The sequence below is a fragment of the Telmatherina bonti genome, assembly GCF_933228915.1.
Source record: "Telmatherina bonti genome assembly, chromosome: 7".
Taxonomy (NCBI): Eukaryota; Metazoa; Chordata; class Actinopteri; order Atheriniformes; family Telmatherinidae; genus Telmatherina; species Telmatherina bonti.
The window spans coordinates 20,025,878-20,048,845 of record NC_136625.1 but is presented as its reverse complement, the minus strand read 5'-3'; the positions used below and the strand labels follow the sequence as shown (position 1 = coordinate 20,048,845).

General features: G+C 37.4%; 1 protein-coding gene across 1 annotated transcript in view; it reads right to left on the bottom strand.

Moving 5' to 3' along the window:
• Window positions 1–22,588, bottom strand: part of st18 (ST18 C2H2C-type zinc finger transcription factor) — a gene marked incomplete at both ends in the record, with an annotated part of 40,553 nt that extends 17,965 nt beyond the window's left edge. The window contains 3 exons of the mRNA XM_079244097.1: window positions 2,439–2,554; window positions 21,348–21,522; window positions 22,535–22,588. Of these exons, the coding sequence (XP_079100223.1) occupies window positions 2,439–2,554; window positions 21,348–21,522; window positions 22,535–22,588 (345 nt within the window). The remainder of the gene's footprint in view (window positions 1–2,438; window positions 2,555–21,347; window positions 21,523–22,534) is intronic.
• Between the last annotated feature and the right edge of the window lie 380 nt (window positions 22,589–22,968).

The window sequence follows — 22,968 nt, the reverse complement described above, 5'->3', positions numbered from 1 at the left end:
GCTTTTACATCACGCAACTTGAGATTGTAACATGGTCATTAATCAAAGTTCATATTATGTTATCAGCAAATGAAAATATCACCACTGACACAAGATTTTTTTTTTATTTGACATTTTAGACATTTCCCTGTTAAGTGTTTTCTAATAGTGTTATTTAATTGAACTTCTTATATTTTTGTAATCTCCAATTTTCTAGGTAATCAACAATAATATATCTATAATAATAACAAAAAGCCACTGTAACAAACAATAAAAATTAGAACAAAACTTCCACATGAATTGGTTGAATATACTGTGAGCAATGTTTTTATTTATCATTTTGTGAATACTCTCTAGATAGCAGCCTTGTGTTTTGAGATTTTTATGAATGTTGCTTTGCTGTTGGATCTTTCTTTTGTGTTATTTTTGTTACTTTTAGGAACAAATTCTGGGCTGCATACCATGCAGAAGCAGATTATATTTATGTGACTCATAAAAGACGAAATTAGAACGCGTTGTTTAAATCTTGAAACTAAATTAATTTCTGATGCAAGTCATGAGGAATTTACATTTAAACAACATAAAACATGTATAAAGATGTGTTTCCTGTGCGTTTCCCAGCTTTGTCTATTTTTTGTCTTATTCATGAATGAGGGAAATTTCTATTCTTGTTATGTTAAAATGTTTTTGCTGCGACTGCTTTACTATCTGTTTTAGCTGCTTATCTAATCTTGAAATTTCTTAAAATCTTTAAAACAGCCTTTTAGGATTTTAAATTGGGCATTTTTTCCAATTTGAATAAAAAACTAAATCTGCTTATAATTTTTACTAAATGCAGATCAAAAAGAGATTTGAAAATTATGACGTTTTAAATTTAGATTTTTATGAATGTTAGTTGTGCTACATTTAGTTTATATGGACATTCTTATATAAATAATGTCTGATTGATCAATTAGTTAATCAAATATGTTTGACAAACTAATAATTTACAGATGCAACTAAAGTTCTGTTAGAACATAAAAACCTTTTAAGAACTTTTAAAAATGTCTGTATTGGATGTGTGTGGTGACGAGAAGGTTTACTGTTCCCCCATGTTTTTTTTACTTGCTTGAGGTGATTTATTTTTACTGAGTTATTTCCACATTCCCTTTCTGCTGTGAACAAGATAGTTTCACTTATATAGGCCTTTACATGTAAAAACAACTTTTATCACACTCACGCTTCTGCTGCATAGTTTGCAGTGATTTTAATTGAATAGAAATAATAAAACAAGGAAAGTCTTGGTATATATTTGTGTTGCTCCAACAGGTATTGAGTATTTACAAAAGCAGAACAAACAGGTGTAATCAGGTCCGGAGGGGAGCTTTTGTTTGACGCTCTCTAAATATTTCTTTTCTTTGTCTTTTTTTTCTTTCTTTTCCCTTTTTAATCAAAATTCTTATGATCAATGTATTATGCATTTTACACGGTGCTGTGTGGTGCAGAAAGGTGACAAAAAAAATAATGTTTCATGTCCAACCTTCCACATTTGGCATCAATAAGCATTAATATTGCACACAAATATAATTATTAGTATACCTCAGCAACTGTCTCTCCGTCTGTGGACACCCATAAGGAGAGGCTGGAGTTGATCACAATTTGTAGTTATAGTATGCTACGTGTTACCAGGAGAAATCATCGAACTTGAAATTATTAGCACTGGTGTTGATCCAGCTACATTTATTCATTTGCCAGTTTATTTATGTATTTTTGGGGAAAAAAGCTCAAAAAGCAATGAACTTCAAGGGATTTTCTTTTTTCTTTCGCTGTTGCTCGCTAAAAATGTGTAGTTTCTCTCAATTGTATTTTGTTTGCGTTGCATTAAATGCTGTTTATTTGGTTAATGTGATATACAACCATTATCAACAATGTTTAAGACAGACAACAGTGTGTTCTTAGTTGAACATCGCAGCTCATTGTGACCAGTGAGCATCAGCCAAAGCATTTGGCACCGTGTTGCACAAATATATATTGCATTTCCCTGTCTTATTCACAGCCTACAAATTTTCAATCCATAATTTACACTTGCATAATTCCTACCTTCATGACTTTCTTTCTTACAGCTAAAACTGCGTTACTGACCTTAAGACTTTGAGGCCTTTTGATAAAGAAAAGGGTAAATATCTCAAAACTTTTAAATGTGGTTTCAAGGAAACTTTTATCGGGTGCAAATCCAGTTGAAACAATATTTCAACTGAGGCCGTCATCACTTTCCAAAAAGTAGATTCAGCAATACTTTGAAAAGAGAGTGTTATCTGCCAACCACCCACAGCTCTGCATAAGTAAAAACCAATCTCAGTTTGTGATCACTGTGGTCAGAAGAGCACTGACTCTCCACCACTTATTCAAACTCTGCAAAACTTTTTTTTTTATTTAGAATTTCTGCTCTGTCTGTGCCATCTCTCCAACTGATTGTTTACCTTTATACACAGTTTTCCGGGGGCTCTGCAGAATAAGATGCCAGATCCAGACCGTTCACTGCGGCTGATGCTTTCACGGTTCTTATCTCTCAGAAAGCGATCGTGTAATTCATTATCTGTAACACAGGAAAGACACAAACATAAAATTTCAGCTTTTACCATGAAACTTCTTGATATAATAGAAAAGTTCCGTTTCTGAAATTTTTTTTTTTCTTTATTTATTTGTTTTTAACATAAATATTTCCATCGTTGTTTGACACGGCAGCAAACACACAGTAAGAAAGAGGTGGAACAACCATATTAATATCTAACATGGAGTAAGGAACATGATGTAAATTGATTGCTTGACAGAGATCAAATTGCTTGCTTCTAATTAATACAAAATATCCAAGAGGGAAAACAAGCATGAACACAATGAGTACATTAAGCCTCTTCACTTCACAGATCTTATTATGGAATTATTTATTTCTGTTAGCTCTGAGAAACACACACACGTGCCCGCACACACACTTCTTCTTAATTATAGCTAACAGAGCATTTCCCCAGAAAAACAAAACTGGGGAGAAAAGAAGGGGTAGCTGGGGGGGGGTATTCACTCAGTTTCATTAGCATATGAAAAAAGACTTAGCCGACTACTATTCGTCATCTGCTGAATCATATTTATACCCCCCAACACACACATATACACACACACACGCCCCAACATAAATAATGCTTCTCGGAGGCCTGTTTCGCTGCGAATACGGCAAATTTCTCTGGGGGAAAGGAGGCAGCCTGATGCTGAGAGTCTATGAGATTTTCTATCTGTTAATCTGGCTGCTAACTGTCCTTGAGCCCAACCCATTCCCCCCTAACCCCATCTGCTAGCATTCCCACCACAGAAGAAAGAATGGGCTGTGACTAGGGATGCAAAAAGAGAGAGACCTTCCCAGTTCAGCAATCATGAATAACCATTGCCTTGCCCCATTATCAGAGAGCCTGGATCCAAGCTGAGATGGTGGAGAGCAAATGTGTGTAAAACACCCGACATTCCTGACATTACTCTAACCATGCTCTCACATTTTGTTGTGAGTGATGCTATTATTATTATTATTTTCATATAATGCCTTATTAATACGCTGCAGCTGCTGTGGATATTCATCACTGACCTTGAATCTTTGTGTCCCCCCTGTTCCCAGCTTATCCGTGCACTTGGGACGCTCTCATATAATTAACACAGACATTATTGTGATGGAGTGAAAAACTCTGCGCTGATACCTCATCTTGAAACCAATAAAGCAGGCCAGAGTAGCAAAGTAAGATTCTGGAGACCATAAAATTAATTACATTATTTACATTTCCTTTAGATAGGGGGTGGGGGGGGGGCGGGGGGGGGGGGGGGGGGTACAGGCGAGAAGATAGAAGCAAATGAGATTACACAAAATAAGATTTCAAAATGTCAGTGCTGCACTCTCAACCAACCAACTGTTATGATTAGATTACTCTTTTAATATAATTACTGTCTAAGGCTGTGTGTGGAAACAATGCATACATAAAAACAGGAGCCATGTATTAACTGATTCCCATCCTTTTCTCTGTGAGTCTTTTTCTCTTAACCTTTCTTCAACAGTATCATTTTGAATTATAGGGAACGGATGGGGGCTCTGTGCAAGGTCACTGTCTGGTGTATGTACTCACCCCCTCCCCTCTCTCCTTGTTTTTGTTTCCTCTTCCAGAAGCACACTGAGTGAAGGGTTAAAACTGGAATGGATTTAATTATGGAATGAATGGAATTATAATGCGCCTGCAGCAAGTTTTCCTCCTTATTTATTAAAGCAGCTGATGGGCCAGGTTTGATGAGCCACTTCTGGCATAATTGAGTCATCACACAAAGAGGGTTCCTCGCATTCAGAGTGGTTTTATCAGCAGCAAACAGACCTGATTACTGGCAATTACACTCTGATCTAGGGGAAGGAGAAAAAAAAGGGTAAATGTGCGGGGTAACTTTTGTGTTTATAGTTTACCCCGGGAATAATTTTCACATTAATTTTACATGCTAAGTGTTTTCTGTTTATGTATAATAAAGAGCAAACGGCAGGAGATGGGACCTTTTACTTTCATATTTCCTTGTAATGAAGGTCTACAAGGATATATTTAACCGATCACAATTCATATGCACCCCATAGGAGGTTTGGCGTGTGAGCGGAGAGTGAGCTCAACATACAGTCTGTTTAGCTGAAGCTGAAAGGTGAGGTAGCAGCAATATACCTGCTTGGAAAGCGCTCACAACTATTCTGCGGAAAGCGGAACATAAGTGATTGCTTTTGCAATTTTCATTGAGATGCAAATGGATTCATGGAGAGTAAATTAAGCCTTGGTCAGCGACTGAAATCAACTTTTGTTCAGAGTATTTAGATAAACAACTTTTCTTTCTCTCTCAATGTGTGTGTGTTTTTCATCTTCACTTTTTTTTTCTTGTAACTCACAAAGCCATCAGACATATTGTCCCTAAGAAGCAGCTGGACTGTCCAGAACCTGAAAAAACAATTATAAGGGTAATGGAGTGAATAAAAAAAAAAAAAAAAAAAAAAAATATATATATATATATATATATATATATATATATATATATATATATATATATATATATATATATATATATATATATATATATATTTTAAAAAAAAGTCTAAGAAGTTTGATTCATGTCTGAAATAATGTTTTTTTTAAAAATCACTAACTGCATTCAAAGTAAAAATTGTAGCTTTTCTATATATTTTCTGTGAAAAATGATACATTCCCCTTAAATACAGAAAAAAAACCCAACTATATTTTAATTTAAAAAATAAAAAGATTCTGCCAACATTTTATGAGCATTCCTCTGTGTAATAGAGGTTTCTGGATTCATGCAGACACAGGCAAAATCTTGAAGTCAACTGCGATTTCAGAGATAACAGCCTCACAGCTACCCTGACGGCCAAGCAAAGTGTTTGTGCCTTTTGCCAAAGAGTACTTTTATAGAGAAGCGTATTGGCATCTTATCACTTCTCCAAGACAGAGATGCTTCAATAAAGAAACAGCTCACAGAATTCTTAACAGACAATTAGAAGCCTGGCTGGCCACTATCGCTTCAATGATATGTTATGATGGCATAACTACAGGGGAAACTTGTTATTGGACGCAGTTAGCAAGAGTCCCATGAAAGAGTCAGATGGTGACACCTTTGCCGAGGTGATTTATGAATCTTGTAATCGCTTTCCAAAGTCACCCCAAAGCCTTCCCTCTAAATTGAGTTCATCTGGAGCCGGACCACACAGAGGCACCAAGTCCAGATTGTTTCTTCTGACATCAAAGAGCCAATTTCTGTTTTTTGACCACATTTCTGGTGATTTAGTCTCCTCATCTTATGAAAGGAGACTAGATGATATGCTATTTTATTGGTGAATTTCAATCCAATTAAGAACACCAAAATATTGAGACAAATAAAAATTTGTATCCTCTTTCACTGCACCATCCATCACTAGCATAATAAATGAAGCAGCAGACAATTCAGCCATTGGCAAGACTCCAGATTGCCAAGCCACTCTTATGTTAGCCTGAATCTTTGAATTCTATCATGAACATGGTTTTTCAAACCTGTCTAATTTGGGGACAGGTGTTTGGGGAAAAAGAAGTTCCAGCCCTTGTGCAACAATGAGCAGAGTAATCCTGCTCATTGTCCCTGCCCGAGGTGCCCCTTTCATGGAGGAGGTTGCATGAATGCTACCAGGTGGTCTGCAATTTGAAGAAACGTAGTAACCGTTCCAGCTAATCCCCTACCACAAAAGGCAGGTCTCTAGTGCTCTGGGGCTCTCTTTGGGCAAAGGGAAAAGTTTACCTCAAACACACAGTGTCTGAAAGGAGTCAGGGACTCGAGCAGTGATTCCTAATCAGATTGCGCTGAAGTGAACAGCTCGCATGGCAGCTGTAGTTTTCCCAGGGTTAATTACCTTTCACTGCTCTCTCTAAATGAGTCAGCTGTTCCTGTCATTAAACAACTCCACTCTATCTCTGCTCCTCTGTCCTCCTCACACATGTGCACATGTGCACACGGCTGTGCACGATCACACACACACTAACCCTTACGCATAAAGAGATGCACCTTTCACCCATTAGTTTGAATGTGATAGGAATACTGATCAAAGACTTTGAAAACATCATTTATTTGGATATTGTTTTGACTTTGATCGATATACTTATCAGTAAGCGGAAAACAAATGGAGGTAGCTGGGGGTTTTTTTTTCCCTTTTTTCTTCTTTTTTTTTTTTTTTTTACTGATTTTTATGCATACAGAAGGCAGCAGTCCCAATGCACCTCCCCTTCCCTGTTACAGAAGAATAATACCAATCTGTCAAGGTCTTATTCTAAACAGCTCCTTTAGTACTAATTAAGTGCATATAGGAAGCAAACATGCTCACATATGTGCACACACAAACATGAGCATACGAACATAGACAGAAACATGTGGATGCACATACATGCAATTCAGTGCAGATATAGTTGTGCTGTCATCAATTCTGAACAATCTGTCTGCTTACTGAGCTCAGTGGCTCAGGATGTTGGGGGAGTTTTAAGTGATTTTTGCCACTGTATGGTAAAATCCCTTGGCCACCTGGATTACAAACTCTAGTCCTTTAACTCATGCCAGTATAAATCCGTGTTAACTCGGATTTACCTCTGGCATATGAATTCTCAATCTGCGTAAGCTTTGTTTGGAATGAGTTGAACATAAGTATTTCATGTGGTAAGGATGCCCAGTGGTGAATTCCTATTTCTGTAAAACACATGGTGGGAGATGGTTTGGGACAAATCAGTTATCAGAAAAACTTTAAAAGCCCAAAGTGGTGTTTTATTAAAGATTAGAGGTGACACCACTCCAGCCTTTCACATGCAGGTGGAAGCGTGCAATGCTGCATTGTGAAAGCCACGTAACCATAGTGACTATAAACTCAGAAGGGTGCATGATGATCAGGAGTTTAATCAGATTCCTTACACCAAGATTTTGCGTTGCTTATTGTCAGACAAACATTATTTGCTCAGTTGTTTAAACACAAGTCCTGGTCTGCTACCAAAACGATCATGACAAAATAAAATATGGCATGAGCAGCCTGGAGGATCTAAATTAAGTATTATCCAATCTCTCACACTCATGCACACATACACACACATACACACTTCAGGGATAGCAGAGTTAAGCCAGACTATTTTGTACTTAAAAGGTTAGTGGGGCTGTTTTGTGAGTTTGATCCATGCTTGCCAAATCAGCAGATGGTCCATGAATATGATTATATGCATCAATAAAAGGAGTAATCTTTGACAAAATGTAAATTTGACTTAAGTCCAGGGTTTGATATACACCATGGACTTTAACCCACTTTCCAGCTTGACAGTAAAGCATGATAAGCTAATGCACTTGAAATTCGTACAGCAATGTTTATTGTGCTACTATTCTGAAGAGAACAAAAAAAAAAGACAGTAAAAATAGTAAAAGATTTTTGTTGTGTTCAAGAAAATCTGCTTATAAATATTAACTTTTTAGTTAGGAATTAAGTAGTTTAGTAGTAAGTTGCAAATGCCTTAGTGCTTGACTTTTTATTCAACCTTTGAAAAGAACTGAATGAAATCAACAATAAACTATTATTTTTTAAAAAAAAAACCTCAGCACTAACAAATATAAAATATAAAGATAACAATTAACCACAATTGTTTGGTGAATAAAAACAAGTCATAGTGATACAAACCCTCAGAAAGTTAAAAGCAGACAGACTGTATTAGAAGCCATTTAGAAGTTAACAGTCATAAAGTAAAATCTTACTCTGAGTATCATAAAACAGCATTACTGTTATTGACCCAGCCATGAATCTACTTATGTGAGCCTGAGGCTTACACAGCACAGCACATCCCTACACAGACAAACACAATCACTTGTCTCCTACGTCTAAATGCTCTCACGTTAACATGTCCGACAGGGCAGAATTGCAAGCTCGACTTACCGTGCCCCTATTAGCCTTTGTTTTGCATCTCACGGGGACATTGGGGGAGGAGATGGAGCAGAAGGATATTGAGGTGGGGTACAGGGTATTCCAGAGTCTCCCTACTCTAAGAGCGTGTTTGGTTGGAGTATGAGTCTAGCTGTGTCTATGTGTGTGTGTGTGTATGAAGGGACACTGTGATATTCCCCCGAAATGCTAAGCTTTTTTTTTTTTTTTTTTTTTTTTTTTTTTTTTTTAGCCTTTGTGTCATTCACTTAACAACCAATCTCATTAGCTGCTGGGTTACAATGGGCTGAATTATTTTCTGTGTAAATACAGCACATTGTGATCTTCAAGGTAAGACCTCTGAAGGTCTTCTTAATTACATAAAAGCTAGAGTCACCTCAGAAAAAAAAATCTGTTGCTACTACTTAAAAGAATGGCATTCAGCAGTCGTGAAGAGTGATTTATACATCCTGATGATCTACAGTGAAGATAACGTTAATGTGTAATGATATGACCAGTTAAAGTAACATGGTGATTTACATATGTAGCCTTGATTAGACATAGAAAGAACAGATAGATGATGGATGTGAAGTTCTAATTCAAATGCAGGTTTTTCTTTTTTTAAAGGAGGATATTTGGAATAAATTTGATGACAATAAGTAATTGAATAAAACTAGATGTGTGAAATTGTTTACAAATTTTGCCTTTTTACAAATCTCCCATTGCCGCGCTTATTGGTGCAGAACCATGAATGCCTGCAAAATGTAACTATTGTAAGTACTTGAAGTCATGACAGCTGTCTATAAGCATCAGGGACATGTCTATTGGCCAACTTGACCCTTGTTAGAAAACAAAACAAATACAAAAAGAGAATACTGCAGCCTGGGACTGCCGAGCCGGGTCACTGGAGATTTTCCAGACAAACGGCGCACAGGGGAGGGGAAGGGAGGGGAGGGGAGGAAGAATAAAAAGGACAGGCTCAGAATCTCATTTTAACAGACCGCACACAATCTGGGCTCCCACAGAACTATCTCTGCCTGACCGCTTTCTATTTATCCCTTATCAGTGTTTACCAACCGCTAGTTTTCTTTCATTCACACTGTGAGGCAGTTCTCTTACTATCAGTCAACAGCTGACACCGTGGAACAGCCTCAAAGGCAAGAGGAAGGGATCAAAACTAAACCAAAGCTGTTTAAACAATACAACAGAGGAAATAAATTCATAAATCCTAATTCTTCCCAACCCACAAGGGTATAAGCAGATCCTTTATAGTTAGGCCAACAAACAAAACCACAGCCAATGAGGTACATTACAATCAAGGTAAATTCAGAAATATATTTAGAATAAAGAAAGGCGGAAAAAAAAAATCCCCATGTAATATTAATTGGGAACATTTCATAGTCTTGCCCTGTCAAACAAACATACAGATTCACTAAAAGGATTTTTCTGCTGTCTTTTATGATCTTTTCAGGAAAATCCCACTCGATTAAACATTTTGTAATATTTTTAGATTGTGTTGCTACATATTTCTATCAGGCTCAAAAACAAGAGTTATCCTTTAAACGACTTAGATATTTTATGGAAAAGAATTTATGAAGCCACAATGATCTTTAATAGCCAAGATTAACAGTCTGGTTTGAAAAAGTAAACTTTTTACTAAATCAGTGAAAAGAAATAAAATTATTCTTGCTGTTTTTTATATGTGTGTATTGAAATGTTATCTATAATTCAATATACATAATACTATTCCATCATATTTTTCATATATAATGAATTCTAATAAGTGTACTGTCATTAATAATTATTGTGATTCTCGTAATTAATTCCTGACAGGATATAAATTATATATTTACAGAGAATTGATTGTAAACAATTTAATGGGCTTTACAAAGATACTTTTTAAAAGTAACTACACGGTACTGAGGAGAATAAAATGATCAGATATCATTCACACTGTTGCTTTCCATGTTTTCCTGTAGGACACACAAACATCCCTGTTTTTCTGGAATACTGTTCAAAAGTTAAGTAATTAATTACATTTATCCTTTCACCAGCTGCTCAACAGCAGATGGATCATTTCGTAGACCTTGTTGAATTAAATCCACATAATTCATTTTCCTGGATTAACTAACTGAACTTTGAGTAGGGGGAAAACAGGTAACACAATGAGTATTAAACTGACATGTTTCCAGACATTTTTTTCTCAAACATTTTATGATGTGACGACCCGACGGCGATTCACTTACAGTTCAAGTAAGAGCTGAAATTTGTCTGCATGTGAGTCTTAAGGTTGAAAAACTTTTTTTTTTTTTTTTTTTAAATTTCTAGCACAGACATTAAAAGTGTTACGCAGTCATGCGAAGGAGTTTTTGTAAGTATGGGTTCATGCATAGCCAGTATTTAATTGAGCAGCAGGTACCTTGGACAGTTCCTGTAGACAAACAGCGCTTGCGTTTATGTGTTGTGTAGCAACTAACATCTCTGTGCTTTGAAGAGGAGGGTATGGAGCGCAGAGGAATAATACCTCTTACTTATCACTGCTTTGCCACACAGACCTGCCACAGCCTGTCCTCCTTTTATAATTAACACAAAGTGCTGAGGTGCAACTTTGAAACCTTTCTGTCTTTTATGTTAAAATCACTGTTAAAAACTACAAGAAATGTTTAAAGATCTGCTCTGCCACAAAATGTTGTATTTTCTAACACTTTTGTTGGCTTATTTCATGTCTTTCATGAGATTCGAGGAGTGAAATAATTTGATATGATTAAATCACGACAGAGTGGCGTTCCAGTTTTATTTTACAACTGAGTGAAATTCATGATGATTATAAAGACACAAGAATGAAAGACAATGTCTATAAAAAACAAGGGAACGAATATGTCTGTCAGATATAACAGATGTTGTCATTTTATTTGACAACATCTGTTATATCATTGTTTATTTACTGCTTTTTGAAAGAATAAAAAAATATATAAAAATGATCAAATCAGGTTAAATACATTAATCCACAAACTTAATTCTGAACATCCATTTTCAGAAAATGCTTATTTCTCTGAATAAGGTTCAATTTAAACATGGGTCATATGAGTTTATTTTTAGTCATTAGCATGCTGGAAGTTTCTTGTAAATGATGAACTTTTCTAACCAGCCACCCTCCTCCTAAATCAATAGTTGCTGTGGAGACTGTTGAGTGCTTTGACCCCTCACAATTTGTTTAAAGCTAAGTCTTGCCCACGTCTGAGAAAAAAGTTTACTTTTTCACACACTTTTACCAGTACTCTACATTCAACATTTGCATGCAGCTTTTAAACTTTACCACAGTAATAAATCAAATAATCACAGAAAGTCAGGACTTCACATGTTTTCTTCGCTTCAGCTGAATTTTGTCCAAAACTATCATCTACCCTCGGACAACAAAACAGTTACAGCTTTTGAAGATTATTTTGCTGTTGGACTATATACAGGGTTAGCATACAGTTTTCAAACTTACAATACAAAACAAATGACAGAGAACCAGAACAGGATGTAATAAAATACTTGGCTGACTGCTCAAACATGTTATTGGAACACAGAGTAAATGTTTAAATGCATTAGGCTCAGTGGTCTTGTATGTACAGCTGTCACTGTCAAAGCCACAGGCAACCTGACAATGCTTTGTCTCTACACACAATACGAACATGTGTTCTTCTAAGACTAGCTTATACATGCAAATGCAGTGAATCTAATCTAGGTAGACAGTATCTCTTGCTATCTGGATGATCAAAAATAGGTCACGCCTCTCAAAAAGCAGTTTGAGCCATTTAATCTCCTCTCAAACTGTCTGAAACCTGGACAGAAGCTGCGCTCGCTTTCCAGCAAAAGATTTTAAGAGCACTGGTCTACATCGGGCATACAATGCTTCATCATAAGAGTCACATTTTCTAAATACTTCCTGACACAGTAAAGAATTGTCAGCACACTTCTATTTTATAATCACATGAAATCCACAGAAAACAAGTTTAGCAGCTGAGGAAATCTGCGTGTAAATCTGAATAAGTTTTGAACACTGATGAATTTCTGCTCCTGCCTTGGATTACGTTAGACGGCATTTAACAGCAAGAGCCTTGTCATTCACATAAGCGATACAACATATCAGTGATAATAAATGCTGACCAAACTGACAGTATATTAAATGAAAAGAACTTTGACACCAACCTATTGCTGTGATCCAAAAAGTTTGATTTTCTCCCAGTCTCTTGATAGCTGAGCTGGTGCTGTGGCTTTGAAAGGTAGTCCCCAGGAATATGACATACTGTGCCTTTGACAGCCTCGAGATAAGCACCTGCGTTCGGGTCCCTTTTTACGTCACACCTCCCCATTCACAGCCCTTCAACATGATGCACATTTGCACATCAACAGCCACCAACCCCCCCCCCCCCCCCCCCCCCCCCCCCCACTCTACTCCCACATCCGCAAAACACACAAACAGGCACACAAGAAGGCAGATGCGCGAACTAGCCTCTACTCATGCGCGCGTACGCTCATACAGACACATGCACAGACACCACAGATTTGTGTGCGCTCACCGAGGACACATCCTACATGCAGGCAAGCACACACATATATACACTCACAAGTGATTTGTTCGACTCCTTTAGCCTTTTTTTTTTTTATTTATGGATCCGGATTTTCTGTCTTTCAAAAAATAAACTTTCACTTGCTTTGTTGTAAGACCAGGGCATATGCCCTCCCAAGCTCCTCATACATCACTCATCATGCAAATGAGAGGGAATGTCACTCCTCAGCAGCAGATGGCCAGGGATGATAACAATGGCTCAACAGACCAGTTTCAATGTCTGAGACTTTATCGCTACGGCAACAACAAAAATAGATGATATTAAATGTCATTGAATTTGATTCCACCCCCTTTTTTTAAAAAATGTTTATACCTGTCACACATTTTCACCACATTGGAGCATCTGAGTATAAAAAGATTTGTCTGAGATTTTCAATCATGAGAAGTCTCGCTATCAGTAAAAGGCAGAGACCTGGAAATGATTTTTGGTGACTACAGAAAGCTGCTGCCTTGCAGTTATTCAAGTAATTAGGTGTAATTCCTCCCTGTAGGCCATGTTAGCCTCCTGAGTTAGCTCATGCGTTCGACAGGCCTGGATAGAGACAGGGAAGAATAAAAGAAGAAAGGGGCCCAGAGAAATCACAAATGCAGCTTTTCAAACACACCCCACCCCAGCCAATGTGATGTCACCCTGCGTCCTGCTGACTCCTGTTCATACAAGCCCCCATAGCAGAGAGTAAACAGTGGAAGCGTTTAGCAAACAGGGCCAGATTACAATGACAATGGCAACCACACTTCTGGGTGGAGCCTGGGGCGAGGGGGCAAAAGAGGTGGGGGGTTGGTGTGGCTCAGGATTTAAAATAAGTGATACCCATGAGCCCCCCCTCCCATCCACACCCCCCACCCCATCCCCAAGATCGGAGCACAGCCCTTCCCCAGGCTAGGGGCCACCCAAACATGCCTTTCTGTTGTCCACCCCCCTGCTCCCTGGAGACTGATGTGTGAACACAATATGTAATAATAATGAATTTTCTGTTCTTTTTCTCTGTGATTGGTGCTTTTGGTTATGCAAGGCTGGGGACTTGAGGACGAAGAATATCATTACTTAAGGTTTGGCAGTTGATCATCACCTTGTTTAATGCCTCATTTGAAAGTCTAATTTCTAACTGTCTTCAAGAGCCAATTCATGGTACACCGTGAAAGAGACATACAAAGAGAGCAGACATGCTCTGGTTTACCCTCTTTTCATCGCTTGTTCCTGATAATTGCACAAAAACATGAAAGTAAGCAATCGTCAATCTAAGAATTTTATCAAACAGCGTGTTCTTTGTTTGTTAATGCAGACAATCTCACAACCAGCTTGTTCCAAGGATGATTATTTCATGCTTGGGACTAGGCATAAGCATTGTCTGAGGCAAAAAGGAATCAACTCATGGCAAGTAATCTTGACACATCATGGGAGAGCAACATATTGAAGACTACGCAACAACATCATTACAAAATGTAAATTTTTTTTTTTTTGTCTCAACATTTGTTCAAATCAAATAAATAAAAAAAGAGAGAGAGAAAGAGAGAGAGAGAACTCATTCAGGGCCGACACACAACATAAACTAGTGTTTTGTCAAGCTATTTCATGAACTGAAAATGTGGGCATAACTAGAGAGAGCTGATGGAGAAATGAAAGAGGAGTGGGTTGGACAAAATTACATGTCAAACAAGGGTTCACATTTAAAAAGTCTAGCTCATATTTGTAGAAAGTGTTTGATTGCATTTAGAAAGGTATTACAATGGGTCACATCTGTGTCTAAAAGCTTTTTGCATTCTGCTGCAAATTATGTAAGCAAAGTGAAGTGTCATGGCACCCTGTTGTTTTGAGCACTATACCTTCCTCCTGTGAAACCTACACAAATATGTTTAACTGAATTCTTCTAATGCAATGCGAGATCAAAATGTCAGAGATATAACTTCAACAAACCCCCTCACTCAACACCCCGCCCAGTAATTTCAACAAAGCAACACGACTAATTTCACATGGCAGCCTGTACAGCCAACAACAATGCATATCCTTTGTGCTATTGAAAGCTATAGATGTGTAGAAGTCTATATCAAATTGTGGTTAATTTCAGCTAAAAAGCTTTAAGCGTGGTCTACAGTGACATACATGCTTCTTCTTGGTGGTACTGAACCGTCATTGTGCAACCACTTGATGCCGCTTGTTCATCACACAAAGTCACATAAAAGCAGTGAATTAAATTTTAAAAAATATATTTGCATATGCAAATATCATAAAAAGAAAAAAAAAACATAAGTGCATGATGATGTTGATGTTGATATGGCTCCAGGATGTAGTATCATCTTTATGTTAATGTCAACAGACAGGGAATATTCTTTTTGAAAATACAGTACATTTTTCATGGGGATCATTATTTACACTGCATGTCACTGAGTCGCAGTTAAAAAGAAATGATTAGATTACTTCCCAGCAATTCCCCTTAAGGGTGAATGTGTGTGACCGTGGGCAACCTTACAATATGTTTATTCGGTGTCCTTTGAAGACACTTCAATAATATTTGAAATGTTTTATGGACAAATATAGAATGTTTTCTCTTTCCTACCATGAGCCGACACCACTGGAAATAAAGCTAAGAGGCGGAAGGAACTGGTTGTCCAAATTCATCCAAATCTATGAAAATGAGTTTTCCAAAAAACTTTCAGGTCACTTAATTTAGACTTTTTCTGTGTGAAATAAAAAGATCTATGAAATAAAATAATAATTCAAAGTTTTTCAGTTGAAATACCTGCTTACTAAAACTACACAGACGGAGTAGAAACATTAGTTAACGTTGTTAAATTTAATAATTATCCATAACAATGGAGGCTTGAGTGATCCATCATCTGTAAAAAAGCAAACAAAAAATATCACCATTTTATTTAAGAGCATAAAGCATCTGCTTACTTACATCTAAGTTGAACATTGAAATGCATCTCTTTTACCATAATGCATGTAGGCATGCATGCATGCATGTAGGCATGCATGCATGCTCCACACCATAACTACTATTTTAGTGTTTGCTTTTAATTACATGTACCCGTGGTTAGCATTGATGTATATTTTGCATCACATGTTTTTTCTTCATTTAAAATGCTGCACATTCTTGGAACTACATGTTTGCAAGCTGTAATATGCGTGTAACTACTAGCGGCAGTGTAGGGATCGATTTAAACAGCTGTAACCTCAAAGGGTCAACAGCAATAAATATGACAGAAGATTCTTAAAGCAACACATGAGTGGTTTAGGGACCCTACATAACATCTATGATGTCACTGCTGTAGTTTCTTCTGCTGTGGTCTCATTATTAACCAAATACTCTTCTCCTCTATTGTGTTGAATGCTTTGTTTCCACCCAAATAATTCAGCTACCTTATCCCATCTGAGTTCTCTAATGCAACCCCTTGTAGAATCCGCTGGTAACATGTGGAACAGATGCAAGAATGTGGACAATTATCCACACTGTTGTTTGCATGGATGTGGTTTTAAAAAGCCAGTATATTCTTGGTTTAACACTACAATTAAACAGGGTGTTAGTTTCGTTATTTACTCTTAAATACGAACATGGCATTGTCACGAACTGTCCCAAGATCCAGTTTTAGAAAATATGATGGGGAACCAAATGTTGTAAATTGTAGTATAAAAGAGATGCATGGAGATAATAATTTACCTTCATCCAATCAATTCGTGACAAGCATCATCATGTATTGCTTTTTTTTTTTTAATTCTGTTAAGAAAAACTGATGAAAGTTTTGAAAGATCAAATTTATGATGTACATACAGTATACACCTGATCAAACTAAAGTCAGATGCTAATTTCTAAAATTCTGGTTAAATTTAGTTCAAGATCATATGCATCAGAACAAGTGCAGGTCTAAATCCAGGCATCCAAGCAATCACAGCTAGTTTGTTATTTACAGATCTCAATTGAGATTATCTGATTGCTTACATTTAACAAATCTATTCCTGACTGGTCACTCACTATCTTTCCTTTCAGGGGCTGGGAGCTGACTTTGTTGTGCCATTTGAAAGGTTAGGTGGGGGCTCTTGGGGGGGGCCTGTCCATCTTTTCTAGCCAGGCGGGCAAACAATGAAGCAGACACGCCTATAAATGGTGCAATAAGAGCTGGGATTTTCAGCCAAAAATGAGCATCTAAACAATGGTAACAGGTGTGTATAATATGTGCTTTGATAATGACCTTGGTGGCTGTAATAGTATGTCTAGACACAACTAAAAGGATGCTTCTCTGTCTCGTCTCATGGGGGGGGCGGGGGCTTACTGCTCAGTGCAAGAACCTAGGGAACAGATATGCCAAATGTTAGTACTTAAAACCAGAAAATCAGTCATTGTAGCAAACTAAATACATTTCTCCAAGATGCTGCAAGCATCTAATAGCGTCAAAAAGTTCAGCTTGCCACTTATATTCGTTACACTGTGGCATAATAAGCTAAAATCATCTTAAGTATTCTGAGATATGCACTTTGAATAAAAAGAAAAACCTCCATCAAATTGATGGCTTGCAATTTTTGATTGCACCAGATACAGGAAGCTTTGTGACATGAACTAAAATGCTAATGGCCTTTGAACAAAACAAAGAAATTGATTATGAAGTAAGTTTCTCCGGCATAAGTAGCCGGCCGTAAGTGATTAATGAGGGTGGGTCATTGATTTGCTTTTGTTTAGATCCTGGTTAACTTTCTAGATACACAATTATCATTTGTTTCCAAACAATAAATCCAATCTAGCTTGAGCAAATTAAACTTCCCTATGGCCTCTTCTGTGTCATTTGAAATGTGAAATTGGTTATTATCAAAAGGCATTGCATGTAAATATGTTGTTTCTGTTTATTATATTTCTGATTAGATATTGTTTTTCTCAGTATACTGGTAGGTGAGCACTTTTTAAGATTCAAAAGAGTTGTTCACAAGGGTCTGTATGACTCGTCAGCTGCTGTGACAACTACTGTGATGAGTTTATTTTTCCAGCTCTCACTTAAATAGCTGTAAGTCGTACATCCACACTACTTGTGATGTAGCAAAACTGCTGTCTTCATGTTGTCTAAAACATCTAAAAGTGTTGTGTATTTGTTGGCACATCTCACATTGTGTATCTTTACATTAGCTAAAGGTTGATGAAAAGTGTCTGAGCAACTGCAGCACAATGTGTTTTATATTTATGTAGATTTGCAAGTCAAATTTCAGTGTTACAGACGACTTTACTGAGAGGCTTTTGCCATATTTCTCGGCTTTACAACTTTGAAAACTTCCACAGATCCAGACATTTATACTTCCTGATTTCTCGCATCATCTCTCCAAGATAGTGATAATACGATTTCTGTGTTTTTCGCTGTTCAGAAACAAACTGGATTATGAACAGATCACTACATAAACAGCTTTCTAAAAGGAGGCAGCTATTTTAAAAAAGGCTGAAGAAATGCAAAGAGGGATTTAAATTTTAATTTGAATTTATTCCAGCAAGTGAAAGGTTCTTTTGAGAGGGGATTTCAGCAAAGATGATGGTATTTAAAAGTGATAAACAAGCATCTAAACCTCCAGTGGAAAACAGTCATTTTGCTTCTTTCTACTGTAGGGGGGGGGAGGGATTGAGATTGCTATGGTCACATCCAAAAAATAAGAATAAGTAATAGTAGTAATTAAAATTTAAATACGCAAGATTTTTTAACTGATTTCTAACATAAAGTGTACAATTACTGTTTTGTCTTGACCCACCTTTTTGCTTTAGATGAATAGCTTTATGTCCTTAGGTTAAAAATTCATGTTCTCTCTGTACTTGGCATTGCATACTTTATACTATATTGGATGCTATAAAAATATTTCACACCTATCACATGCAATTTAAATCCTGTGCCACAAACTGACAGAGGAACATGAGGCAAAGTTCAGAATTAAATGCCTTACAAATCAGAATTTAAGTTAATTATGTGTTCTTCTGGTGTAGTTTGAGGGACTGTGTCTGAAAACCCAAAAAATCAAGTGAATTTTTCGGGACAGTGACTTACTTTTAGGCAGCCACATATCACTTTCGTGTGACAAAGAACGGTAAACCGAGCTTGTCATCTGCTATATTTGTGATATGTGGATTATAATGCCGTGACAGGATTTCAAGTGTGTTTTATTCCCTTCTGGATGACCACTAAACTTAAGCAGAGAAACCTATGCCACACAAGAAAGACAAAGAGTTACATCATTTTGTTCAACAGTTAATCCGATCATGGACACTGTGTGCATTTGCTATCTTCGGAAAATGCCAGCAAAGGCGCTAAGTAAACCTATTTTACAAGACTCCCTCACAAGGATACTGTGCCAGTATCGGGATAAAATTTCACACAGCAGCATGGCTCAGTCACATAACCTAAGCAGGCTTAGGAAAATGGAACACAACAAAGTATTGCACTTTCTTCCTGTACGTCTGTTGTAGCATACAAAATGCTCCAATGAATGATGTCACTTTCAGCATGAAAGCCAGAGAGAACTAATGGCTGAATAGCATGTAGATACTGTTGTTAATGCTCTGAGTTGTTTAAAATGGCAGATTATGGAAGTGTGCACCTGGCATTCTGCAGGCTAGCCTGGCAACACTCCTCCCTTATAATTATAATGAACACACAGTAATTCAGGGTTGAGGCTGAAATACGAATGATGTCCTTTGAGACAGCTTGTTTTAATGGCTATGCAGAAGAGTTCCTAGAAGTGCAGATGGCAGATGCAGTGCCTTTGAAGCTATTTGCAGATTGTACACCACAAGGTATGGAAAGACCCATAGTGTGAAAGCATATTGCTTTAATGTGGTCCTGAAATAAACATTATGCTGCTCAACAAAGAAAAAAAAACAATGAAAAGGCTTTATTTAGAGTATTTTACAGTAATATTGACAGCACATTAAAAACTTTGCCATCTAATTTTTTTTTGATGGCAAAGTTGTAAATTAAGACACTGGCTCAGTGAAGAGTATGCTACATTTGTTTTTCATCCAAATAGCCCTGTGTTCTTAGTTTGTCCACATAGGGGTGCATTTTCTCAAAACTTGGGTCCCTGTGTAGTGTATCATTACAGCAGTGTCTCTCAATTCCAGTCCTCGAGACCCCTTGCCCTGCATGTTTTATAGGCAACGCCCTTTTAACACACCTGAATGAAACAAAGCGCTTGTTATCAGGCTGCAAAGAACTTGATGAGGAAGTTAAAAAATGTGACTCAGGTGCTTTGGAGGAGGAACATGTCCAAAGCATGCAGGGCAGGGGGGCCTGAGGACCGGAAATGAGGAACACTGCATTACAGTCAGGCAGAAGCCTGAGTTCAAGTGACTGTGTTTATAATGTACTTTTGCAGTATTTGTAAGATGATATCCTGGAAATATTTTTTTAAAAACACCACTAAAAACACATCATTATGTATAAATATAAGGAAATGATGTCATCTTATATTTAAAAAAAATTGTCCTGTGGGGATTGTTCAATTGACTGTTCTCATACAGTCATGTTCCAGTTATGTTGACCACATAAAGTGCTTTACACTACATGCATATATATATATATATATATATATATATATATATATATATATATATATATATATATATATATATATATATATGTATGTGTTTAACAGTAAAGTGCTTGTACCTGTTTGCGCTGAAAATATTCAACCAGTTTTTCTTTTCTATCTCTCTTTATGTACACAACACTTAATGCATCTCCATCATTGGCACAGTCTCAAATTCATATAAAAGATTGTGGAGCTTTTGAATCAGTCCACTGCTGTGATACAAGAGCAGGTATTGGAACAACAAAAATGTTAACTCTAAGAAAAAGTTTTGCCGCATTAAAGTCACATAGGAGCCACATTAGCATGTGAAAAGAATAAACAGGAGCATTCTCAGTTACACACTCCACCTGGCTGCGAACCAACGTCCTTGTCAGAAGTCCACCCACCGCACTGGCTAACACTGAAAGACCTCCTGGGGACCGCGGTGACCATTCACTCGGTTCTCTCTTTTTCCCATGCACCTGTGACTGTTTTTGTGTTTGCTATTTTTTGCTTTGTCTTTTTCTGGCAACACTGTATCATCGGAGACACACTCTCCCTCAAAAGGAATTCTCCTGCCCAACAATGTGGTTTGTTTGTTCACTGGATATGGCAGGCCAGAGAGTCAAACAAAAAAAAAAAAAAAAAGAAGAAAAAAAAAAAATCAAGTCACCACAATAATAATTAAAATTGCCACAGGAAAATACAAGCTGGTAGAGGTAGCAGTACGACTGGATTCAAACTAAGGAAAAATCAGGTACTTTTACCAACTGGTTTCTTGGCGAGTTGGGGGGCTTCACAGGTGCAGTTGGAAAAGCTTGCCTCCTTACTCTCCTCGGAAGGCTCATCCGGCTTCTCCATGGTCCTGGACCTTAGAGAGCTGCTTTTCCATTTTCCAAAGGACTTTGCCACAATCGCTTTGTCCGCTCCTTTCATTGTTTTCTGTAAAACACATTTACAGCATGACTTCCCAGGTTTATCCCTCTTGTGAGCCATCTGCCCCCTTTTTTGGCTCTCAATAAACCTGTGCTCATCTTTCCCAAACCCAAAGTAAGAGAGAATTAGGGCATTGTGTGCATATGCATTCTCTTAAGCATTCCAGAAAATTTCCTGATTGCCCTGGCATCTTTTTTAGAGAGCGCTTGGACATTGTTTTTCTCCTGACATTTTGCAATCCTGTGTGGAGAGGTCGGACTGATTGAAACACTTATAAACAATACTTTGCAAAGTACCCACGCAGCAAACAGTTGATGGAAATGGAAAAAAAAAGAAAAACAAACATGTTTTCGCATTTAATCCAACTTAAAGGAAATAAAAATAGCACATTATGCTCTAATTGAGTGCTGTACAGTCCGCAAATACTATTACAAGGCCGATCAGGATTAGCAGTGGAACATACCTAGTTATCTATTTCTGAGTGCCAAGACTGCTTGCAGTGGGCAACTAAATTTCAAAAGCTGGCAAATCCAGTTGTCTCCTAAATACAGAAAGTACTTAAATCCAGAGCTAACAGAAGAAAAAGACGGATAAAGGGTGCTATGCATATCACCGAAAAGCTTGTGCACTTTTCAGAATCACTGGCTAGGTTAAACAAATATGCTAAGTAGAGATCAAAACAATCCTTTGATCTGCAGCCTAGTTTCCAGAGGAATGGCTTGGCTGTTGTTGTAAATAACTTGTATAAATCTATATACCATTTGCCTTCAGGTAATATCAGTAGTGCCAGGGATTCACAGGCAAATACCTTGTGGTTAGGAAATAGATCAGATAAAAGCATATAAATATTTCAGCAACATTGCACTCTGTCATTTGCCCCACTATAGCTGAGTTTTTTAGCCCCCTATGATGATTATACTCATTTCATTCTACCACAAAGAAATAACTTAGTACTATCTGATAACAAAATTTACTTTCTACCTTTTTCTATTTTGTAGTTTGGAAAAAAGGTTCCTACCTCCAGCACGCCATTCAGGTCAAACACAGTGTAAAACATTGTGCTAAACTTCATACAAAAGAGGCTTGAAGAATCAGAATGCAGAAGCTATGCAACTTGCTGACTAACTTTGCCCTCTGTTTTGATCGAGCACACAAAGAAAAACGCTGTCCATTCAAAACAGACAGCATAACTCTTTTCAGAGAGGGGGGACCGTGAACAAACGAGGCCATGTCCTGAGCTGCAGTCAGTTTCCCGTCAGGCCTGCACAGAGCACGTTAAGGGCTGCAGGGACTGGGACCGGCTGACACCACACTCACAGGCAACAGAACAACTTTTGTGCACTCTGTGCTCCGCAAGAGTGTGCCCCCCCCCCCCTTTTTTTGTTTGTTTTTTGTTTTTTTTTGTTTTTTTTTTTTTTTGTTGTTATTTTTGTTCAAAGCTTTCTGCAACTC